This window comes from Pongo pygmaeus, chromosome 14, assembly GCF_028885625.2.
Source record: "Pongo pygmaeus isolate AG05252 chromosome 14, NHGRI_mPonPyg2-v2.0_pri, whole genome shotgun sequence".
Taxonomy (NCBI): domain Eukaryota; kingdom Metazoa; phylum Chordata; class Mammalia; order Primates; family Hominidae; genus Pongo; species Pongo pygmaeus.
This window is the reverse complement of record NC_072387.2, coordinates 101544168-101558273: the sequence shown is the minus strand read 5'-3', so window position 1 is coordinate 101558273 and position 14106 is coordinate 101544168. Positions and strand designations below refer to the sequence as shown.

At 37.7% G+C, this 14106-nt stretch overlaps 1 protein-coding gene across 4 annotated transcripts in view; it reads right to left on the bottom strand.

Annotated features, from left to right (window-relative positions):
* Positions 1-14106, bottom strand: part of GPC5 (glypican 5) — a 1461148-nt gene that overhangs the window by 1122096 nt on the left and 324946 nt on the right. For all 4 annotated transcript variants that reach the window (XM_063651046.1, XM_054446639.2, XM_063651047.1 and 1 more), the window contains exon 4: positions 2416-2549. In XM_063651046.1, coding sequence (XP_063507116.1) covers positions 2416-2549 — 134 coding nt within the window. The remainder of the gene's footprint in view (positions 1-2415; positions 2550-14106) is intronic.

Below are 14106 nucleotides of genomic sequence, written 5' to 3'. Positions count from 1 at the left end.
ATATCCTGTAGGACATAATGCTGATAATAAAATATGGATCACATCATCCCAAATGTCTTAGTAGACATATTTGTGCCTCTGTGGTGAAAAATATTGACATTTCAAGTGCTTGAGAATTCAGCAATGTTTCTAAATGTGGCCTGCATGTTACTGGGATAGTCTTCTTATATAAAAGGAAAATTTCTGCACCTAAGATAACCTAAAACTCAGGAAGAGATACAGTGTTTTTTTGATTCCCTTACATACTAGAAAAAAATCATATTATACACTTCAGTGTGTTGCTCTAGCTCATTTACAGAATAGCCCAAAAGAGTTTTAATCTGAGAAAGAAAAGGCTCTGTTGCTTACTCATTTGCAAGGTGCTCTGACAGTGAGTCCAGACAACCCTGTTTACTTATTCAGTGGTATCTGAAGTTTCATGGCTGCATGGGTTAGTTGGTTGTTTGGTTAGTTGCTTTGCAATTGAGCTCTGGTAGAAACTACACAGTTGACCATGATGACCTAGCAAGTGACAGTGCAACCTGAGATGGCCATGATGAACTAAGTACTACCTGATCTGCCAGGCTATAAGACTAGGCTCGAATAGAAGTAATTACAACCAAGTGGAAGTGATCTATTGGAAATCAGGCTCAAGCAGGTAGAGAAAGAGCAAGGCACGTGAAAAGGTAGCCCAGACTCAGCATCTACTCCTGCTACATTGCCCACCTATTTCAATGGAAATTTATGACCTCATGGGGAACAATCAGTTGATGAGGGATACATAAAATTCAGGGTTAGTTTACAGAGAAACCTGTACAATAAATAGGCAACAAGCAGAAATATAATGCCATGGCAATGAAGCCCCTCCAAAGAGTGGTAATAAAAAATAGCGGAAAATTGAGATGCGTAAGTGGACTCGTGTGCAGTTCCTATGGTTGTTCACTCCGTGTAGCAGGAGACAAGCGTGTGTTGGATCTATGCTGATTCATGGACAATGGCTAATCATGGCTGGACGGTCAGGGACATCAGAATAATGAGTTTGCAAGATTGGTGACAAGAAGGTCTATTCAGTGGCCGGGATAGATACTTTTAAAACCTTTCACTTGTATGAGCCCCTTATTGTTCCTGAGCCAGTTTGTAACATTTCACCTGCATTGGTTTCATTTTGCTAGTGAATAGATTATATTAAAGGTTGGGTTTTGTTTTGTTTTCCAGCTGGGTTGTTTTGGTGGTGAAATACATCACCTTGAAGGACTTCAGATCTTCTGTAGATGGGTTTTATTATAAAAACACCCTAGACAAAATATACTGATTTTTCAAGTGCAAGAAATGATTGCTGATCATTGTAGGTGTTTACATAAAAAGAACAGCTACTTTTCATGTAAAATAAAATGCTAATTCTTTTTAGCTGTAGAAAATAGCCAGCAATAGCCCAGATCTTTATCCCATGCATACAGCCCATCTGATGAGAGAATGAGGCTATTAGGTGTCCTATCCCAAAAAAGAAAGAAACAGATTTTAGATTATAGAAAGGTTACGTGAAATACCTTATATATGAATTATTCATAGAGTATTATTAGAAATAATTATTTACTAAATGAATATAAAATTCTGAATTTCAGTCCAATTCAAAAAGTACTGACTTAGAATCTAGTGTTTGCCAGGACATACACTGACTGGTCAGCTGAACACACACACAAATAATAATTTCCTCTAGTTTTAAGAGCTTTACATTTTAAGCATCAATTATCAAGCAAAGAAACACAAAACGAGGCCTGAATTTAACCTGTGAAATAATGATGAACGTGGTGGTAGAAATGTGAGTTAGCAAGCCCTATGGAATGTGTATTATTTTGAATCAACAGATAACCATTTCTAGCATTTCATGTAAAAAGTATGAAAACTTCTTTTTATTCAACTTTTTAAAATATATGTTAAACATTCAGTAATACCTATCACATCATGTAAATGTATTACCTTTCTGTCTTTCACTGTCCAATATAGTAGCCACTAGCCATATTTACAATTTAAAATTGTAATCCTCAGTCAGTAGCCACTAGCCATATTTACAATTTAAAATTGTAATCCTCAGTCAGTAGCCACTAGCCATATTTACAATTTAAAATTCAATCCTCAGTCACACTGGTCACATTTTAAGTGCATGATGTCACATGTGCCCAGGGCCCCCGATACGACCTTCCATGTTATATTATGGAAATGTTCCATTATCACAAAAAGTTTTCTTGGTCTTATAAGTTGAACCTGTCGTCCAAATTAATGGAACAGGTGCAGCCACTGATTTTTAAAGTTAATGAATATTGATCTTTTTTTTGTCCATATTGAATTTTATTCTATTTAATTGACTATGTTCTATTCTGTTGTAAAATTAATGGCTTACTTTCTTTTGTCTTTCTGGTTGTAAAACAAATGTCTTACTTTCTTCTGTTGGCAAGCGTCTCTTCACTGTTCCTTGCGGTGGTCTTCATTCCATGCTTCTCTTTGCTCTGATCAAAAGAACAACGGGGGCTTTGTGTGGGTGTTCTTACAGGGCGGCCACAAATCCTATTTACCTTTTAAATAGAAAACATTACAAGGTAGTTAGAAATCGTACTCCACCTTTCTGAGAATGTGATGTTTCATAGGGCCCAAAACAATGACATGTTCTTGCTTTCACCTCAATATTCATCTTAAATATAATATGTATATATAATGTTTGTCAATTTTTCTAACAGAGGAAAGTAAATTATCTGAATATGGCAATTATGATAAATGGATGTCATGGACATTTATGTGGTATGCAGTATACACGTGTAAGATACGCAAAATCAGACAACTATATTAATAAACTGACTTATTTGTGTAACATTACTTTACCAAAATAGATATTATTTATGATTTATATGTATAACTAATCACATACTTGTCCTATTTTAAAATGAAATAACTTGCTGTTGAATATGGGATCCTTTTCTAAATGAATTCCAAGGCCAAAAGCAAATATCTTTGTAGTTTTCTTCTTAACATCCTTTCTTAGAAATGACGATGAATATTTTTAATATGAAGATCTCCTTGTATAATAGTTCTGCTTATTCTTTCTCACTCTGGTGTAATTTTAGGGTGTTATTACAGTATTTTTTAAAAAATAATTTATCCCCATTGAAAAATGTATGGTTTCTTTAATACTTATCTAGTAAAGAGCTCTGTATAATTTACATAATTATCATTGAAAAAATAAAGTAATTATTTTACCATATAAAGCAACAAAAAGATTTATATGATACCTTGTATAATCGAAAAGGCAGAGTAATATAACTGGAAATACGTAAAAGCATTGCCTGGAATCAGGAGACTCTGGTTCTGGTCCTAATTTTTCCTTTCTTTATACTGAGACCTTAAAAATATAACAGGACCCCTTTGAATGTGATTTCCTAATGTGCACAATGAAGAAGTTGGAATAAATTATTCCAAAGTTCCCTTAAAGTTATAAATCTCTTTGATTTTCCATGTAACGAGTATGAAGGAAGCTATGCATCCATTTCATTTATTTTACCCATATTTATTTTATTTCTAGTATTTGCAAAGCACATATACATAAATGTTATAATAGGGAAAATATGAGTAACTAAAGTTTCTCCTAATAGAGCTTGTAATTTAAGAGGAAAGAAATAAAGGAATCCTTCCAATCATCAAAATGCAAGTTGTATGTGTCAAAAAAGTGAGGCTGACAATGGATGTCCGAGAGAGGTGGGATCCTTGCCCGGTGGGGGTGGTAGGTGAAGAAGGATATCAGCAAAGACTACCCCAGGAAAGGCTACTACCCATCGGGATGAGACTTGGAGCATCTGTTGAGCCTGGATATGTTGAGGTTTATTTCAGTTCAATCAAATTAAAAATAAATATCTGTTGTACCCTACTATGTTAGATGCTAGAGATGCAAATATGAATAAGGCACGGCCTTATGTACACAGTTGAAATGAAAGTTACGCAGGTAAAATAGCAATTGTCATATAACATGACAAGAGCAACCCATTACAAGGATGTCAAAACGTCGTAACACATGGTTATAGCAACTACACTGTACCTTTGGAACAAGAAGTACATGGCGTGAGCAATGGGTGTAGCAAGAGGTAAGGCTGGTGTGAAAGACATAAACATGCCGTCGTATGACTTGGATACCGAGCTAAAGGACTTGTGAGAGCAAATGGAATGCAGGCAAAAGCTCCCAAGCAGGGAAAGCGCTGCTTCAGATTTCCACGTGAGAAAACTCATCACAGCAGCCGTGCAGACGGAGGAAGAAGGGAGGTCCTTCAGCAGGCCCATGGAAAATGTCAGGGCTGGAAGTCAGCAGAGAAGCAGTGAAATCGAAAGAGTGGATTTCAGAGACACACAGGAGGGACAAGAGTAGCACTTGGATATGGATTTGATAGAGAGTTTTCTCAGAACAAAGAACAGTGATGATGGGCAGAGGAAAAGTCCTCAGAGGGTAGGTGCCAGAAAACATGAGGCTGACATGGACAATTGACAAAATTTTGCTTTGCTTGGAAAGATGGGTTCATGGATGGTAATCATAAAAGGAAATTATATTTAAAGGGTAAGTCAGAGAAAAGATTTTGGAGGGCTTTAAATGCCAGGCTAAGGAGCCTTATTTTTTAGATAAAAGCTCCTGATGGTTGCTCAAAATGTAAAATGCCACAGCTGAAGTTTAGTAAATGCATGAGGCCGCACTGTAGAAGTTGGACTAGAGAGAGAAAACTATTCAAGGCAAGTAAACTGTTAATAGACTTTTCAAGTAGTCCTGAATAAGAAATTTTAATTTTGAACTGCAGTAGTGACAGTGTTCATGAGTTACAGATAGAAGAGAGGCAAAGTCAACAGGGCTGGGCAAATGATTGGCAGTGAGAAGTGAAAGAAGCATAAGGATAAGGTGGTAAAAGGCTCAAAGTGAATTTCCACTTTGAAAAATAGTGGTAGTGAAGTATAAATCTATTAGAAACATGCTAAATTATTCACAAAAACGAGGAAAGTATGTTCGCTTTATGTTCATCAACAACTCCTGGTAACAAGAACCCAAGGAAGGCTATCTAAGTTGACAGTGGTTTTAAGTGGATAGAGTAAGATTATTTGGCCACACCACAGAACAGTTTGAAATAAAGAAGCAAAGAGAAAGGGAAACAGAATCTGCAATCACAACCCAGTGTGCCTTGCCATAGGGTTTGAGGCAAGTTATGGAACTTCTATGTATCTTAGTTTTCTCATCTTTGAAACTCAAGAAAATAAAACTACTTTGAAGTTAGTTATGAGTTCAGAGAAATCTTATCTCATCCTGTCCCTCCCTCATCAGACGTCAGATTGTAACTGCTATTTATTGAACATGTTTCCTAGGAAGGCAGATGGAAAGCTGAAAAATACCAGCCTTGCAACACCTTTATCCCCATTATCATCTTTGCAATTATGTTTTCAAATACAAAAGAAAATGCTCTAGCCATAGACTTATAAGGTATCTTTGATTGTATCCAAAGATACAAGCATATATAACTGATTCTAATAAATGCAAGTAAATTTCAAAGCCCTTATATTTGTTGACTTGCTATGAGGGAGATTAACTTCATACTTTATTGAAAAGAAAAGGAAAACCATCTGTTGTCAGGACACTACCCTGTCACCTTAGCTCCCTAGAGGTGAGCCAATTTGGGTGGCACCTTTCAATACTAGTACCTTCTTGCTATTGAAAAAACCTTCACACTTACATTGACAATTTTTCATCTCTGACTTATACTGCAATTTCCTTCTTAATTCTCCCTGGTCTGTACCATTTTCCTCTGCAATCAGTCTGAAGTGTCTTGGAAAAAATTGTTCTCCTCCCTAATGCTTATCTACTCTGGTTTTCAGTTCCTTCCCAGGCTTCCCACTGATTTTCAAGTTCCCATCTCACCTTGAAATGACTCTCTTAGTTGCTCCTAGCCCATATCACTTCCCCATTCTGATCAAGTATTTGTTTCAACAACTGCTTGTCATTTAGCTGACTTTCCCCATTCTCACTGTAATCTTGGCACTACGTGCAAAAGCACAAACTTATCTTTAGAGCCTCCCCCAACTGTGCACTCAGTCTTATTCAAATGTTCAGATTTTCAAAGCATTTTACAAAAACACTTTGTAAAGAATAACTTAAATTGTTTATTTTCATTTGACTCAAAAAGCGGAGCTTCTGTTTCTTTTTGTCTTTGTTTTCTTTCTTTCTTTTTCCAGACAAGATCTCACTCTGTCACCCAGGCTGGAGTGCAGTGCCATGATCGTGACTCACTGCAGCCTTGACCTCCCACCTTGGTCTACGGAGTAGCTGGACTATAGGTGCATGCCACCATGCCACCATGCCTGGCTTATTTTTTATCCTTCTATTTTTTTGTAGAGATGGGATCTCACTATGTTGCCAGGGCTGGTCTCAAACTCCTGGCCTCAAGTGATCCTCCCACCTCAGCCTCCCAAAATGCTGGAATTACAGGCATGAGACACCACGCCCACCCCATAGTCTCCATTTCTTTTGCAATAGTACTTCCTTAATGTTTATTAATAATAATACAAGTTGAAAAGCAAAAATGTTTAGAATATTACAAATTGAAAAGGAAATTACAAATTGAAAAAAAAAAGGAGGTAGTTTGAGTGATTATTAGGCAACCTGGGTTAGAGGAGAGGCACGGGCTCACTTCACAGTCCCTTGTATGTAAGGGTAACTGATTGCTTTGCTTCAGGTCACATCTAGGATGCTTGGTGTTAACAGAGAGGCGGTTAAGAGATTACATAAGGCATGAGTCTGCATGTATCCTTGATAATAATAATGATACATAAATAAAATAAGAAACAAGGTAGTTTGTGGACACATGTGCTGTGCTCCATTATATTAAATAACTCATATTATTATATTAAAAGCTAATTTTAAACTATCCAGAGAAACTATACTATTGGTAATTTTTTCTGTGATAACAACAAATTTGAGTTTATTTTCTCATGTTCAGTTCCCTTATGATTCTGAGAACCAGTTTCTAAAATTGCTGGCTGATTTTAGGGGTAAAATCTGTTCCCACAAATCTGTTCTTCTCTGTGTTGAGGAAGCTAATTCTTCAACACAGACAGAAAGTCCACGATGTTAGTTTTATTCCAATGAGAACAAATTTAGGAAGGTAGTAAGTTGGGCCAGGTCACTATGGCGGCAGAGGTAATGTACCAGATACATTAAATTTGGATTTTATTTTTCAGACTATTATTAATATTTCAGACTATATTAATAATTAATAATTAATAATTAATGGGCAAGGGAACAGAATTATCAGAATTATCAGAATTATCAGAGCCCTGTTTTAGAAAGATCTGCTATAGTCATTGCAATCAACAAAGAGATTATTCCAATAGGTGAGGTAAGAGAATATTGGAATAAACTCAGAACCAGTGAAATCAGAGAGGAAAAGGGAAAGTTCCTTTATGAGTGCAATGAATGGTATTTGACTAGGGGTTGACTCCCTATATAAGGTAAGAATGAAGAAGTTAAAGCTCTTGGTGGTTTTAAACCTAGTAATCAGGATGATTACAGAGACAGACACTGATATATGGAAGTTAGAAGGTAGAACAAATTTAGTTTATGGTGTACCTGTTTTTTTGGAGGGAAAGATTAATTCTCATTTTGAGCTTTAATTGTGAGGTAATTTCTAAAAGACAGCTCTAAATAATAGATTGGAGATCAAAACCAAGTTAATGAATAGAATTGCATGCATAGAGCCAATAGTTAAACCCATGCAAATAGATGAAATCATAAAATGTATATAGAATGTAAATGGTAGAAGGAAAATCTTTCAGATGCAGGAGAAAGAGAACTCATATAATATACTGTCCCCACCCCACAAAAAAGGAGGAGGAGAAGAGCTTTTACTATGTTGCTACATTTGTATCAATAGAAATGAAAAATAAATAAATAAAAATAAGTGATTACAAAATATTATGCCCTAAAACTATAGAACAACTGCCATCCAAATAGTAGATATGCTACATTCAGGGTATAAATAATTCCATAAGCCAGGTATGGAAAACATATAAAAGTTATAACCATAACACCACTTTTAAAACTCTAGTACATTCTAGTATTGCAACAAGGAATATTTATAGGAAGTTATAAATCATTAAGACTCCATAAAGCACTGCCTTTAAATAAGCTACCCATAAGGAAAATTCTAAATTTGTACAAGGTGCCCAGTTCTTGGGGAAAACCAAATAAAGTAATGTTAAGGTTGAGTAAGTGAGGAAACACATACTACCTCTGCTTGGCAAGAATTAGAGGTATGTTTACGCTATGGTCAGCAAAGAGTAAAGAAGGTCTTCTGTTGAAAGTGTTTACTTGGAGGCATGGATCCTTCCAGTTTTCCACATGTTGCTTCTCCACGTGGATTTCTGCTAGATATTGTCATAAATTTTCCCATTCTAACTCATATTATATTTCGAATTAACAAAAAGAATAAGGAGGAAGAGGCAGAGGAAGGGAAAGACAGGGAGAAGGAGAAGCACATTTTAATAATCTCCTATTGGCGCCACTGTGAAAAGAATCTTGATTCCACGTTGCTATTTTTGCATTCCTATATATATTAAACCACCAGAGGGCGCTTCTGCATTTCATTCCTATTCATAATTATTAATTAAACTTACTGCATGGGTCCATTTAAAGCATTTAGTTCAGGGCTCTTAAAAGAAAATCCAACTCATAGGCCCAAGTGACAAGTGTTTAGATACAAGAAATCTTCAGAAAAATCTAGTCTTTCCTGTAAAACCACCAGGCTGAGGCTGCAGTGCCAATGTAGTCAAATAAGAAATGGAAAACCAACCCATAATTGTAGGCTAATTTGTCCAGACTGAGCTGTCTCAAAGTCAGGAATAGAGATACTGAGAATTGACCAAGGATTTCAATTATTTCCCCTTTTTCTCTTTCTCTCTTTTTCTTTCTGATTTCCAGTTTTAAAGATGCCTTTGTTTAGGAAGTTCAAAAACTGAAAGCCAAATCAATTTTTGTTCTTGTTTAGCTGCAGATGAAAATGTCAGTCAATACACTGAGCCCTCATTATTGGTAGGACATTATTCTAGTAGACGGGAATAGAGCAAGGAACCTTCTCTCTAGGAGCTTATATTCCAGTGAGAAAACTAAAATTATGACATTAAATAGACAACTTTAAGTCTTGATGAATGTTATTTAGTTAAAAATGCATCATTGGTAGTGGAATGGGGTAGAGTGGGGGTGGGGTGCTCCAGCCAGGTGGTCAATTGGTTTCAATACTATTTTCTACTTGTTTGGAAAGTAGTATTTAGGTTATGTTCTGAATAATGTTAAGAAGCAGCCATGGGAAGATCACAGGGAAAAACTTTATATGCAGAGAGAACAACTCTAAAATAGAAGAGAAAGAAAGGCCACTGCAACTGAAAAATGCCACATAGTACTGGGGAGCGTAGGGGGATGAGGCAAGAGGCAGAATGCCCAGATCATCGGGTAGTTTCCCACATGCTCTGCCAAGGGCTAAGTTTGTGTTCTAAGTGGGCTCTGAAGTAACTGGAGAATTTTGAGCATGGCAGTAACATGATCTCTTTTAAAAAAATATCACAATGGCTGTCATTTGGAGAGATGTATGCACAGGGCATAAGAAAATGGACAAGAGGCTAGGCACGGTGGCTCACGCCTGTAATCACAACACTTTGGGAGGCCGAGGCAGGCAGATCGCATGAGGTCAGGAGTTCGACACCAGCCTGGCCAACACGGTGAAACCCTATCTCTACTAAAAGCACAAAAATTAGCCAGGTGTGGTGGCAGGAGCCTGTAAGTCCAGCTACTCAGAGGGCTGAGACAGGAGAATCGCTTGACCCTGGAAGGTGGAAGCTGCAGTGAGCTGAGATCGCACCATTGCATTCCAGCCTGGGCAACAAGAGTGAAACTCAGTCTCCAAAAAAAAAAAAAAAAAAAAAAAGAAAAAGAAAAGAAAAGAAAGAAAAGAAAAAGAAAATGGACAAGATAAAAATAGTGAATCCAGCTATGACGTTCTGAGTGTGTTTCAGGGGAGAGATGATGTTGCCTTTGCTAAGGGTGGTCTATGAGGACTGAGATCCAGCTGGAAGATCTATCTATCTGGATCTATCTGTCTATCTACCTGGATCTATTTATTGAAGGAGGAGACAGCAGAACTTGAGGGGTGGATTAAACATAGCAAGTGAAAGAAAGATTCATGAATCTCTGGTATCTTTTATCTGAAGCAACTGGGCACATGAAAGTATCATTAAATGAGATAGAGAAGACTAAAGGAAGAGATTTGGGAAGAAATTAAGTCTCTCTTGGACATATTTGGCTTCCTATGACAATCACTCATCCAAGAGGAGCTGTCCAATATGCTGTTAGTTACCTGAACTGAAAGCTCAAGGTAGAGATCAGGCAAGGTACAAAAATGTGGTTTTCAATAGCAGGCAGTTGGATGAGCATAGGGGAAAGACAGTGCTGAAGACTGATTCTTGGGCATTCCAACATTTAGATGTGAAGACCAAAGGAAGTTGAAAATTATTCTGAGATGAAGCTCAAGGAGAAGTAAGGCAATTTCAGAAGAGTGAGTTATCTCAAACTACAAATGCAGAAAGCATTTATTGTTGTTGTTTTTAAAGATTAAATGATTAAATGTTTCAAAAGCTACTGAAAATTCAAGTAAAATGAAGACTAAAATTCATCATTGGCTCTAATCAGGAGAAGACTATCAGTGATATGTGGAAAGTGTAGTTTCAGCACAGAGGCAGGTAAGAAAGCACAGTGATCAGTGGGGGTGCAAGAGATAAAGATAAATAAGAAATACACAAATCATTCACGGAATTTTGGAGAAAGAAGGCAGATTTATGGGACAAAGCCTAGAGAAGGGATGGAATCTAGTGAGATTCTGTTTTGTTTTGGTTTTTGGGGGGATAGTAGCCATTACCACATGATTATATTTTTAATGTAGAGACCTCGTTTCATATAATTTGATCCAAAATACTTCTATTGCAAAACAAGTGAGACAATATTTTCCATAGTGTGGAAGTGTCAGGGAGACATGTAGTTTAAACATATAACCTGAATTTGACATGCCTTTCTTTACAGCATTATCCAAGGCTGATTAGAATTGTATTCACCTGCTTTGAAGGTACTAGCTCATCTAAATGGAGATTTGGTAAAGAGAGAAATAAGAGCAAAAATAAAAAATAAAAAAATCAGGGAGAAGAGTAAGTACATTGAACATTTCCATAAGATAAAGTGATTTTGGCATTAGAAATAAAGGAATAGAATACATTTTATTCTAAAATTGGCAAAAACACCCATAAGTCCATCACCCTTTTTATATTAGCTGTGTTTTTCCTATGAATTTTTACATGGTAATTTTATATTCTTCTTTTTCAATTAAAATTGCATTGCACACAGTTTCCTAAACCATAGATCTGTTTTGTGAATATCATGTCAATAACTGAATAAAAATAAAAATAATGGAGTAAGTCAGCTGGAATGGTAGGAAATAATGACCATAATGCGAGATATCTGACTTGCAGATTTCAGAGATAGTGCAGGTATTGGTGCTGGATTTGGGAAGGCAGGAGAAATCAGACACACAGGTTGGAATAATGATCTTGGATAATGCAAAAGTCTTCAGCTCCTGATGGTCACTGGTATAAACAGGAAAGTAAGCCTTCATAGACTTGATCCCAGCAGTCAGAGCACACATATTCAAGGACCTAGGGGCGGCTGGAGGGTCATGGCAGCTTGCACATCTGCGGAGGCAGGCCAAGCCTTTGGCAGCAGTCAGCAGGATGCTGACTCACCAGAGCAAACGGGCAACTGCAGATAGACCACGTGCTATTGACCTTAATCAATTCACTTGCAAGCTCTGTCCATCCTTTGACGTTTGCAAAATAGACATACTTAATTCACACGCAGCTGTGAGGATTTGGTAAATAAATAAGTCAATAAATAAATAAATGTAGGATTTTTTTTTCTCTTTACCTGTGTGAAGTATTATCGATAATGGCAATAAAAACTAGAACTAAAATACATTTTGCCCTCTAATTTCTTATCTTCAAAGAGTTTATAATCTAGTTAGGGAGGGAGAATTTCTAAGTATAAAATGAATTGATAATTATATAAAGTTAACTTCAGTACAATAGAAACACCATCTCAATGGGATCTAAAGCATGTGCCAAAGAAATGCTATAAGCCATGAGCGGTAAAGGAGCCAGAGAAAATCACCGGGAACCAGGGTCATCAGGGAAATCTTTAGATAAACCCTGAATAATTAGTGGAAAGAAAAGAGAGGAATTCTACCATGAGGGCAAGACTACGCAGATGGAGGCAGAATTCCAAACTGTGCTATTAATTTGGTTATACTCGGGAAAGCTTGATTCAATCACATTTTTAAATACGGTGTCCAAGAAAATATAATAATTTTCCTCACATGACCATTGAGCTTTGTGATATTTTAAACCCTCATGAGTTAGGTAGCACCACAAACTACTAAACTCTTCTCCATCAAGAGAAGAAAGCCAGCTACTACAGTGTCAATATTGAGGTTGTGAGAAATCACAGAGAAGGGGAAAAAAAAGCCACTGGGAAGCAAGTTTAAGATTAGAGGAAAGTGGCCAGGCTCAGTGGCTCACGCCTGTAATCCCAGCACTTTGGGAGGCCAAAGCGGGCTGATCACGAGGTCAGGAGATTGAGACCATCCTGGCTAACACGGTGAAACCCCATCTCTACTAAAAATACAAAAAATTAGCCATGCGTGGTGGCGGACGCCTGTAGTCCCAGCTACTCCGGAGGCTGAGACAGGAGAATGGCGTGAACCCGGGAAGCGGAGCTTGCAGCGAGCGGAGACCGCGCCACCGCACTCCAGCCTGGGCTACAGAGACAGACTCCATCTCCAAAAAAAAAAAAAAGATTAGGGGAAAGTAAGATGCTAAGTAATATCTCTAGACATGTAAAATCAAAATTTGACCATTTATCAGTGGGGTGTAAGAATCCTAAGTTGAAAAAGCAAATTTTTTAAAAATAATAACTAGATAAAAGGAAAATGGAGAATAAATCGATATGACCATATTTTCTCTACTCTTCCAAAGATGAAAATGTGTGAAGATGCTCTAGACACAGCACCAGCTAGGGGTTTAAAATGTGCAAGCAGGCCAGGCGCGGTGGCTCACGCCTGTAATCCCAGCACTTTGGGAGGCCGAGGTGGGCAGATCACAAGGTCAGGAGTTTGAGACCAGCCTGGCCAATATGGTGAAACCCCGTCTCTACTAAAAATACAAAATAGCCGGGCATGGTGGCAGGCACCTGTAGTCCCAGCTACTCGAGAGGCTGAGACAGGAAAATCGCTTGAACCCCGGAGATGGAGGTTGCAGTGAGCCGAGATCCCGCCATTGCAGTCTAGCCTGGATGACAAGAGTGAAACTCAGTCTAAAAAAAAAAAAAAAAATGTGCAAGCAAAGGCTGTTCTGCTTTCATCAGGTATCTCGCCTTTTCACTTCCCCTCTCCTGCACTGGAATTTCCTTCACTCAAGAGTGAGCTTTCCCTAGCTCTTCTCGGATAGATGGAAGGGCTTCCTTGCTGACTTTCTCTCCAACACTCTCTCAGCTCTAATCCTTCCCTCCAGGTCCCCCGATTAATCCTCCTAAAGCACAGTTCTGATCACACTGCTTCTCTGAATCAAAGCCTTTGGTCGTTCTTCCCATCTCCTAATGAGGACAAGCCAAATTGTTCCATGTGAATTTACAGCTGAAGCTGGAAATTTCCCAGCACTCCACTTTGAGCATCCTACACTTCAGCTAAATTGTGTTACAGTCTCCGAAGTCACCCTGTACTTTTCAGTCTCTACTTTTCTTTTTTTCTCCTTGCCTGTTTCCATTTTTTCAGATGCGTTTAAAATATCACCTATGAAATTAAATTGCTCTCGATCTCTCAACTTGAGGTTATTTATCAACCTTGCCAGCATTTGGTTTGCACATCCCCGGTGGGATTTGTCCTGTAGCAATGTGGAGTACAGCAAAGGAAGTATTTTGTTTGGTCGTGTTTACAGTTGTTCTCAGTAACTACCAATCCCTCTCCCAGT